Source organism: Procambarus clarkii, chromosome 49, assembly GCF_040958095.1.
Source record: "Procambarus clarkii isolate CNS0578487 chromosome 49, FALCON_Pclarkii_2.0, whole genome shotgun sequence".
In the NCBI taxonomy this organism is placed as follows: domain Eukaryota; kingdom Metazoa; phylum Arthropoda; class Malacostraca; order Decapoda; family Cambaridae; genus Procambarus; species Procambarus clarkii.
Genome location: NC_091198.1, coordinates 18514334 through 18525697, shown reverse-complemented (window position 1 = coordinate 18525697; position 11364 = coordinate 18514334). Strand labels below are relative to the sequence as shown.

At 38.4% G+C, this 11364-nt stretch overlaps 1 protein-coding gene across 5 annotated transcripts; it reads left to right on the top strand.

Moving 5' to 3' along the window:
* The first annotated feature begins 458 nt into the window (after positions 1 to 458).
* On the top strand, positions 459 to 11005 carry LOC123763155 (UPF0415 protein C7orf25 homolog). 5 transcript variants are annotated; one of them, XR_011222438.1, is made up of 10 exons: positions 459 to 620; positions 1748 to 1897; positions 2644 to 2742; positions 3029 to 3118; positions 3635 to 3772; positions 4052 to 4715; positions 5364 to 5476; positions 6898 to 7037; positions 7180 to 7302; positions 10260 to 11005. XR_011222438.1 is itself a non-coding variant. In XM_069303056.1 (9 exons), the coding sequence occupies exons 1-9, from the start codon at positions 474 to 476 to the stop codon at positions 10335 to 10337; spliced, it is 1629 nt and encodes a 542-aa protein (XP_069159157.1). In that variant the 5' UTR covers positions 459 to 473; the 3' UTR covers positions 10338 to 11005. The 5 variants fall into 5 exon arrangements, 2 of the variants coding, with proteins under 2 accessions (XP_069159157.1, XP_045606083.1); XR_011222437.1 differs by lacking the exon at positions 5364 to 5476 and adding an exon at positions 9596 to 9667 and having other exon boundaries at positions 10260 to 10398; XR_006773401.2 differs by lacking the exons at positions 459 to 620; positions 5364 to 5476 and adding exons at positions 770 to 911; positions 9596 to 9667.
* Positions 11006 to 11364: the final 359 nt, after the last annotated feature.

The following is an 11364-nucleotide window of genomic DNA, read 5'->3' as shown; positions in this document are numbered from 1 at the left end:
TTTGTAACTAGCGTCAAACATTGTTATTTGCTTAGCTAAACGAACTAGAGGGTTCAGTTCCTGAACTGATTATGTGCCTCTGTAATCCTTTACACCACCGCCCACGGGATGGGTATGGGGTGCATAATAAAGAAAGAAATAGAAGAAATTGAAATTGCATAATACGGTTATTGACATTCAATAATAGTAAGATAAAGCAATGAGGACCAAATGGGAGACCAGTGATCAGATGAATATTACAGACTCAAGGGTAGCCTTCTCTTCTTGTATATAAATGAAAAAATAAATGTTTGTTTAATTCTAATGCTTGTAGGCGAGAACAGTTGTGAACGCCAGCTAGCGCACAAGTACATGAGCGCCCAAAATACTTTTACACAAAAGACATGTACAGACAGGCGTGTGGCTTCTGACTTCTTTTTTATTGATTAATATTAAATATTAGGCGCTTACCTATAATAGTTATCATTTTATACATGTATAACTCTCACATAATAAATATAAAAGGAGTTTATCCAAAAACTGACAGAAGTGTTGTGTTTTGTGCGTTGTATCGTGTTTGTGGGCATTCGGGTGTGTTGTGTTTACGCTGGCGGGCGGCGTCCTTACCAACTCCGGATTATGTCTATTACATCACTAAACTTCATTTATTAACTATATGCCTGTTAAATAGAAGATTTTAATTGTTAATAGCATTATATTGTCGTTTTAATATGGAACACGTACACATATGCGAAACGTCTAAAGCTGGTGTCCGAAGTGGTAAAAATATTAGTGTGCGATGTTGTCAATGTACGGAGTGTCTTGTATCCAGCTAGATTAGGGTAGAGGTGTCTGGCGAATGGTGTTGTATACGAAGTGACTTAGAAGGTATTGGGTGTGTTGTGTACACAGTGACTCCGTCCACCACAATGGTCAGTCTCTGGGCTTTTAACCTTGTTTATCTTAATATACCAATTAATGTACTAATTGGTAATGTTGATTTGTTGAGTGTGATGCTTGGGAGAGCTGGAGTATGACTGGAGGCGACTATAGTAGTGATTATGGAGGTCCTTCACCTCCCTCTTAACACCTCAACATGTAGACTTAAAGACCCCAGAGATGACAATTTTGTGTTTTATTTATATATACGAGTTCTCACATTCTTGTACAGCCACTACGTAGTGTTTCAGGCAAGTCCTTAAATCTATGTTCCCTGGAATACGAGCAGATATATTGTTTAACAACCAGGTATCCATCCACTGCTGGGTGACCAGAGGCTACAGTTAAGGATTGGCGCCCAGTCAATCCTCCCCGACCAGGATACGAACCCAGGCCATAGCGCTGGTGAAGCGCCACACCAGTGTCTTACCGCAATGCCACGGGGAACGGGAGGGGGGGGGGACGGGGACATAACACCAAGCCTAACTTCCCGCCCTCGTATGGATAACACCACAATACCCTACACTGACAAAACTTTGAACATGATTTAGGAACGTAAATAAGGAGAGACACTGATAACTGTACATCACCTACATGAGACCAGTACTATACTTTTAATTGTCCTAAATAGTTTTGTAATGTACCGAACTATAATAACGCTATGAAACGCTATGCGTACTAGTGGCTTTAGGTATTGCATGTACTACCTCTATCTTTAAATCTAACAGAATGTTTGTACTGTAACTGTGCAACTATGTATGTACTGTTCCTAAATAAATTATTATTATTATTAATAATGTGGTGTATTTACTTGATTTATTCCAAGCAGACGGGCGGGAAAGCAGCAGAGCTAGCCTTAAACAGGATAAATGAAGCCAAGGATTTACTTGATCAAGTGTGTAATTTAGAGATGAAAAGTGTTAATGGTGCGAGTAAATTAAGGAAACGAATAGAAGCTGAAATAAAATTTCTGAATAAGGTAAGCATTGAGACAAATTATAATTTTTCTCTACTAAATATAATAAGGTTACAGTATGTCTTGCAATCCAATTCTCTGCTGCTATTGTGTCTGAGAATGTTGTCCAGAAATAGATTCAAACACTGGTGGGAGGAACCAAATTATAATAACAATAGCTGCGGGCTATTGATACACACTATCCTCATCACAAAATAACCAATTAAAAGCAATAGCAGAATTTTTTGTCATGGGTCTAGGTTAACTCCATTACTGTACAGTGTATCGTAAACATGTATTATGGCAATACAGTATTTACATCATTGTATAAACTTTGGGTAATAATAATTAAAATCAACACATAACTGCATCACCCTAGCAAATTACCACACTTTAAGGGTTAAAAAGCTTACAAGTCCCTTATGGCATTTTTGCTATGCAGTATATAGTTTAGTAATATCAAAGAGTATGTTATAATCCTGGAAGATAAGTTTGGAAACAGTATTTTAAAAAATATAGATAATTATGTTTAGTTTATACTGTATCTCTCCAAAAATACTGTTTTATAAACTTTTAATTACTGTTGCTTTCCTCCACTTTTTTATTTACTGTGATCATTAGTTTTTGGCTCCCTCATATTTTCTGGCTATGATTATTCTCTTCCCATATTTATACACATGTTATAGTTTTTAGTGAAAATATGCAAATAATTAAATATACCAGCATTGTTTTTTTTTTGCTTTTCTTTTCTTTTTTTTTTTGCTTTTTAGGGTTTGAAAAGGGGCAGCGAGTTGAAAGAAGAGCATGTGATGTGTTCCAATCTTGGTCAGCTGGGAGCAATTGCATCAGTAGCTGCAGCAACTCCAAATGTGAGTTTAAATAGAAATCTGCATGTCCCTCATGAGTGTCATGCAGGTTTTGACAAAAATTGGTTTACTCGAATGTTTGGCCGACTCGAATCGGGATGGGACCCATATGATTCAGATTACCGAGCATCGACAATACTGTCTTGGTATTTTGTAATTCTTCACTGAATCCCAATATTTGCAGCTGTTTTCAGCATATGGAAACATGTTAATCATTTAATTTTTATGATGAGTAAATTTTGTTACAATTCACGTAAAAGATGCTAATAAAATTCCTGGACTATTTCAGGCCACAAAAGTGCTACAAACATTTTGCATTAACGGCTTTGAAAAGATAGTTGTTGATGTAGTGGGAGAAGGCGGGAAACTGTGGATAAAGGTGAGTGTATTAACTTGTGTACGCGAGTCTTGACAGGCTATGGTCAAGGTCTAGTGAGTACGTGGAGTATAATGTCCTGTTATCATCATCCTATGCTCATTATACTCTATACTGTACTCATTATGATCCCAGCATAGTACAATTTTCATTCAGGTCCTGGACAAGGTCCAGAAGACTGGGCACTAATCCTTCAATGTTCTACCCTGTTTACATGGAAGTATTTTGGGACCTAGTTGTAAAGTGATTAACAGTCGTGTTCTAGGAAAAGCAATTTAAGTAAGGTTTCATTAAGTCAAAGACTTCTGTTGCTGCTGCTATTCCCTCTAGTGTAAAATGAATAGTTTATTATTCTCTTAAAATGCATTATTCTTTGTTCTTGATGTACAGTACTCCATGAACTCGTAACAATCATGTACTCATTCATATATATACTCATATGATCAAATATATCTAATTAATTTTGTAGGTTTGAGTACTGTACTAAGGAATTAAAGTGATGTTTGTCTTGCTTTACAGGTAATTAAGAGGAACCCTAAAGCTCTGCATTTGCTGTTCATTCTGGGCGGAAGGAATGGTGTCAAACCTATTGATGACGTTGCTGATGACTTCCTGATTTGTGCACAACACCACCCAGTTTTTTATTCAACCCCAAAGGTAAACATGATTATATAGACATGATACAAACAGTATCATATGATACTGATATAGGCCTATATAAAAACAAACAAGTCACGCGTCATTTTGACAAGCCCCATCATACATACTTTAGGATATCAAACCTTCCCATATTATACACATCATGTCAGAAATAATTACTCTATGTTCAGTGTCGCCAGTGTCTGTAGCGCTGGGTCACAGACACACCTCTGACAAATAAAATGTTATGTTGTTGAGAAGTATGTAGTATAGTATTATAATTAATATATATTTCAGATTGTGTTTTGGTTCTGTAGTGGAGTGAGTGAGAGTCTAGCAAGAAGTCTTGAAGACAAAGGTGTAGAAATTAAAGGAGAAATAATACCCGATCACGAACTAGGGCTGCCCGACTATGTGGAGGAAGATTCGGAGACAGAAAGTGAGAACTCTGATTCTGAGTATGAATATTCAAGTGATGAAAGTAACTATATCAATGAAAATAAAACCACAACTACTATTGATTGCAGTGTAGCAGTTGAAGGGGAAAGTCAAATGAAATTTATGGATCTGAATGGTGAATTTAATAATACATATGTCAAGCAGAAAGTGAGTGAATTTGATGACAGCTCATTAGAAAGTGTAGAGTCAAATATGGTACCAGCATTGGACGAGGATTCTAGTGACAGAATTACAGTGATTAGAAAGATAGAGAGTTGTCAAAGTTCTGAAGTAAATGCAACAATTCCAGCTCAAGTCCAAGATTTGAAAGTCCAAAATATAACGAGCAAGGATGAAGAAGCAATAAATAAACTTAATCTTGATGTAACAGCAATGATTGCTTATGTAACTGCAACAACAAATGGCAGTGCCAATTTTATTTTTAAGGACAGATTTCTTACAGAGCAAGCAGAGTGTGAAAGAAACAATCCAGTAAAAAAAACTCTTGAAGATTACTTTAAAGGTAAGAAATAGGTTTCTATTTTATCTATTAATGAATATTTGTTAAATGGTTGGTGGGAGACTTGTTACATCAGCCAGACTTGTGTTTTTGGGCCTCGTGTGTATCTTTTAATGTTGCCATCTTGAAGGAATGACTTCAGGTAGCATCTTGAAGGAATGACTTCAGGTAACATCTTGAAGGGATGGCTTCAGGTAGCATCTTGAAGGGATGGTTTCAGGTAGCATCTTGAAGGGATGGCTTCAGGTAACATCTTGAAGAAATGACTTCAGGTAGCATCTTGAAGGGATGGCTTCAGGTAGCATCTTGAAGGGATGGTTTCAGGTAGCATCTTGAAGGGATGGCTTCAGGTAGCATCTTGAAGGGATGGCTTCAGGTAGCATCTTGAAGGGATGGCTTCAGGTAGCATCTTGAAGGGATGGCTTCAGGTAACATTTAAGTAATATAAGTTTGAGTTCCATTGTCCCCAGTTTTGACATTTTATGGAATAAATATATTGGGTCATAACAAAATTACTTGGGGGTTCAGACATTTTTTATTAATATTTCTTTAATGTTTTTATTAATTGTTTCAAGATTCAAATATGAGCCTTGGAGTCATGTAATTTGGTGTGTTCAAGTAAGCTAAAAACGACTCGGTTTGCTCCCTTAGGCATTATGCAGCTTTCACAAGGATATGTCATCACACTTGCTGGGCCACGATTCACTCCCTCGTGCAGCGAGGGACTTTTCAAAATGCTTTCGTTGGGGCATTAATAGGGAAAGGTGAGACACCGGAGGCTTCTTTGTCCAGCCTGGAAGAACCACATGAAGATTCATTCATAAACACTCAAAATCTAGCTCAAAGTTATTTTCAGCCTTAAATAGACAGTGAGGTATCTGATAATTAGTAGTTGACCACCTGGCTAGCGTAAAGTTATCCATAATCAGGCATTCATAGGTAAATAGATGCTAGCGCCTAGAAAAATCCATAGTGCCTGCACTAGCGTACGGGACAAAGCCACAAAAATGTCAGCTCTGAATATATTGTGGTCGAGTCAAATATTGAAATACAAAAGGTAACCAATATAAGTCCTCGTGTAATGTACCATTGAACTGTGGGATTCCTGGTGCTGATTTCCAGATGCCCAGAAAGTTGAACATTTGGAACCAGGTATGCTATTATTGAAGTGATGCTTAATGCTTTTGAAATTAAGGGCAGTATAATATAAGCGGATGCCTTCCCTCCTATGTGGCTCCATTCATGGCTACATGGCCCCAAGGCTTTCACGGTGGATGCCTTTTGACTGGACTGGTCGAGGTAGTGATGCATTTACCTTTTTTTCCGTGGTTCACTTATTTCTCTGGGTGCTGTTCAGATACCAAAATGTATACCAAAACCATCAGAAATTTCAAACATTAATATGAAGATTATTATAAGGAAGATAAGACACCATGAACTTGGCTCTCATCCTGCAGCTATTATTTTGTGTTGTAATTACACACATCTTCAGTCTCTTGTTCAGAATTACATACCAAAACCTATCATTATTTCATGTCTTTTAATTTATTTGTATTTATTCATATGCAATTAGGTACAATGGCTTGTTAAAGTACATTCTTGCAGTATGTGAATGAATAGTACATTCATGCACAGCCATTAGCACAGTATTTTGGGAAGCTAACAGATAAGCATAATGATAGGTACATTGTAACAGAATTTGAATACACATGATAACAAACATACATATAGAGAGAAAATGAAATTATAGTGAAGTTGCATTTGTACTTTGTAATATACTGGGTGAGTGGGTAGCACAAAATATATACAGTGCTATGTGAGTTGATAGCACAAGGTGAGTTAATATGAAGGTGAAATTAGGTACTTTATATTTATACTTTTGAATAAAGTATAGGTTAGACAATAGTTTAAGCATTCATAAAAGCACATATTATAGGTAATAGATTTGAGTTGTAAAATTATTTGTGATACTGTACTTTGCTATTTATTATGATAATCAGTATAAATACTTTGTAAAAAATCTTGAAAGATTTTATTACTCCTGTCGAATTTGGTTAGAGCATAGTTGAGGTCACTGAATATCTCATTACCCTACTTCATTTACTATTGGACATGCACATAGCCCATTTCTTGGAAATACTGTACATCAATGACATTTAATTGTAATTCATTAATAAATCCTCAGGACGAGAACTACTCGCGTGTCAAGAGGCTGTTAGTCACTTTCTTGAGATTGTCAATACTATTGGAGGAGCAGGTGAGAAAGCCCGTGCTCAAGAACTGGTAACCAGGCTAAGAATTGTTAAAGGAGAAGATTACTTTAAGGTGATTATTTTATAATATTGAAAGTGTGATTTTAGCATTGATATACTGTAGTTAATATATTAATATTGTGTTAAGTTTCATTCTTAGATTCTTTGTAAATTTAATTTCAAAATATATATCACAAATGATGCCTTTTCCGCAGGATAAGTTGAAACTTGGAGGCAGAGTGCGTGAACTTTCCAGGATCATCTTTGGCACAGGTCACGTTCACAGGGCTATCACTGTCACGTCTAATGGAGGATTTGTTAGGTCTACTGAACATCGGGTATGTAAAAGAATTGTTTTTTCTGCCACTGTTAAACGACAAACCCATATTAGTACAGTAATGAGGAATGTGGAAAAATCTGACAAATAAACAATTATATGGAAAGAAACCTAAGATACTATCCAATTCACAGCATCAATTTCACTGGAGTAGCGATGAAAATTTTTATATAGCTAGAGATATATTCAAGAGCCAAGAAGACTTCGGAATTATTTAGTCTATAAGAGAGGAGCGGTTAAGAGTGGGACAAGACCCCAAGAATATTTTAATGCAATGAGTGTTTAAAAATTATGGATCTCTTTAAGCTCCTTCACTTCTGGACAGGAATCGAGGATGTAGCAAGTGTTTTCCCTCTGGATCACCATACTGAGGCACTGAAATAAGAAACTGGCAACCCCTGGGTCTCTGGTGATGTCAACGACCCTAGAACCCAATTCTTTGAGAAATCCCAAGGCTTTCCTTTCCCAGGGGCTGAGCATCTCGGATGCTATGGGAACAAAGGTGTATCGAGTTTCCAATCACCTGTATTTGACTGATTTTGCTATTTTTCTGTGGTTGGCTGCCCCACCTGCTTGATCAGCACTGAAGTGTATGTAGGTGTCAGCGAGGGTGGGTACACATGTGTAGTCCCACACCAGCTGTTTGCCCTTCTTCCAGGGGTATAGTGTGATGTCATCTGGGCGAAGTGTGGGGTCATCTGGGTTTTGGCCTACTAGGATGCGAGGTTCTCTCTGAACTGACGCAAGGCTCTTCTTGATGATGTCATTAATCTCGTTGTATCGTGCATGCCAGCCCTTGGAGCTTCTGCAGTCCAACCCATGCAGTCCATATTGGTCTCCTTCAACCTTTTGCAAATACACTTGTATTCAGTGTGAATTGAGGCACCAAAGCAGAGGGCCACTGCTACACCAAGGGATTCTGGATCTAGATGCGTGCCTGTTGCTGACATTGGTTCTGCCAGAAGGAAGTCCCCTGCATGGGGGGCAGGCACTGCTCTGAAGCAGGCTTTGTCCTTATCTGATGTTTTAGCGCTGAGCATGGCATCGGGTATTTTTTCCACTAGTGAGTGGTCCCAGATGGACTGTTTGTGTTTTGTTTGATCTATGCAGGGTGCTGGGGCTGCAAGAGCATCACACTGATTTGAACATTTGGTGAAAGCAGGATCGTGTATTCCTGCTGAATCATTCAGGTTCTGGTAGGATATCTCACGAGGTCGTACGATACATGGGAGGATGCATACGGAGGATGCGTACGATGCATGGTAGGAGAAAGGGACTGGTAGAGCAATCTGTGGGGTATGTGGACACCAAGGCTGCCAAGTCTTAAAGGGAGGGTTGCTTGTTTTCATTGAGAGTTGTCCAACAGAAGGTTCAGGACTTTCTACAATATGGACCGCAGAAGGGTGTCATACTCATTTAATTTAGGGCTGCTGTAGGATGGAGAACACCTCAGAAAGTAAGTCATCTTAGGGAGAGACAAATAGACCTATTTATTGGTATATATAAAAAAATCTTTTATTTATACCAATAGATATACTGAAAACTTTCCTCCTTATTTCTTGTAAGGAGAAAGAGAGTATCATGGGCATCAATCTTGTCAATCCTGTCCAGCCTTCTCCTTAGGTTAGTGATTTTTGCATCTAGGACCTCCTCGATTGCTTGCAGGCCAATGAGGGCACCCAGGAGGCTGCAGTCAGGTGGCTTGACAATGATGTCTGTGTGGGGAGGGGGAGACTATTTTACATTTGGATACATTGAGAATGAGGCCCAAGGCTGCTGCTTGCTCCTGGATTTTACTTATATCCTCCAAATGGTATCTGGGATTCCAGCGAGGGTGCCATCATCCAGGTACCCTATGTTTAGCTTGCTTACCAGACTGTTGGTGACCTCTTTGATATCTTAGCACAAAAGGAGGGGGCTTAGGGATCACCATGTTGAATTCTTTCACAGAAGTCTATTTCATGCTCTCCAAAAAAGAAGCTTGAGTCCCAACTGCAACACAATTGGATGAATGGGTAAAGGAGAAGGAAATGGTACAGCCTTTAGGACAGTGTCTCTTCTGACTTAAGGCATTTTTAAAGTCGAGCATTACTAGTGCCTTCTGGTCCGAGATATTAGCAATGTAAGCATGTGCTGCAGCTTCACATCCTAGGGGGGATCGCAAACCCGTGCTGATTAGATTTCAGTAAGGTGGCTGCTTCCTGGCTAATTGATCTCGCTGCAGCCTTAGCTATGAGGCGTCGGAGGGTGTTGCTAATGACAATGGGCCTGATTTCTCCATCCTTTTTCAACAGAGTGCTGCTCCATAAAAGAGAGGCCTGATGTCCTCAGGGATGCCATCAGCCAAACACACATTTTAGAATCTGGTAAGTTCCACTAGAAGGAGCTTTGTGGCATCTCGAAGCACTGGGTTCAGCATGTTTGATGTGCTGGGGTCTTAGGCCTATGAAGTTCCCCGCTGAACCTGTTGGGAAAGACATGGCTGCTTTGTACACCTCAGATTCTTGAACAGTTAAGAGTTCTATGCCAGTAACATTTTCCTGGATATCCCTGCTACTGTCTGAAGCTCAATATGGGTGTTTGTCTTGTAGAGCCTGTGCTGTCGTGGCGTTCCTGGGGGCAATAGTGTTATCGCTGGTTATGATTCTGAGTGCACCTGTGGTATTGCCTTCTATTTTCTTGGTGATCTGTGATCTCATTTTGTGGTTCTCAGGTGAGCTATTATACATGTACTGTATAAAATATGTATATGTATAGGGGGGTACCACCACTGGTTGCATTTGTAGGGACCCTCGAAGAAGAGGATATGTAGAATCCCGGGGAGCCTTGTGGGGCACCCACGTACTCACATATTGTCTTCTGCCACCCCATATATAATATGTATTTTATTGTATATATGTGAACTACCATGGTAACACTAAGAGGCGCTTCATTTCATTCATTATATTTTTTCCCCAGGGTGTCAAGGTGGCAGTATTGTACCATAAGCCTCGTGCTCTTACAGAGGCTAAGGAGGCTACTGCAACACCACTATAGTGTAGGTAATGAAAGATGTTTATCGCTCACGTACTACTTCATTAAGTGACTATTAAGATACAAAACAATTCTTGTTATCATTAAAGGTTTTGGAAGCAGTAGCTCTGTGCATAAATATAGCTAAAGTTTTAAAATTAGGATGGAAATGTTCTAATGGTTACATAAAATATTAATCAGTGGTGGGTAGTTGTGGGACTAAAGTTTAAGTAACAGAAGTTAACTAAAGATGATTTATGTTGGTTGAATCACAAGAGGGATAAAACTTATTTGTGATATTTTCTCAGGCAACATTGTTAGAGATGGTTTTTTTAGTTGGAAGTTAAGTTAAACACAGCACAAAGTACTGATTGTGATATAAGAAACAGCAGAGTTCTCTACAAAGTTGCTACACAGTAGTTAAAGATGATGCATGAAATGTAAGATTTGATAAACGTTCTTACAGTCAGTGTCACATCTTCAATGAAGTTTCTTTTCAAATTTGTATACAGTACAGTGCAACCTCAATTATCAGAACCAATTGGTACCTCTGGGTGTCCAGATAAAGGTAAAAGTTTGTGAGACACATGTTTTGACATTTTTGGTTATTTCGGTACATTTTGTTTATCTTTTGTTTGTTAATATGAATGCACCAATGTATATGATGGAAAACAATAAAATTGTTGGTATTATTTAGTATAAATAAGTATCCTTGAATGCTGCATCATGCTGATACTTCAGCAAGATGACCCAAAATACTCGCACCCACATAAAAGTGGTCAAGAAGTGGCATGCAGGCTTCGTGAGGGATTTAGCCTGGGTTTGTATCCTGACTGGACACCAATCCTTGACTAGCCTCTGTTCAGCCAGCAGTGGATGGGTACCTAGCTGATAATTGATTTGGCAAGTCGTATTCCAGGGAAAATTAGGATTAAAGACTCGCCTAAAATGCTCTGCGTGCTAGTGGCTGTACATTAATGTAAGAATTTTTGTGTATATGTATATATATATATATATATATATATATATATATATATATATATATATATAT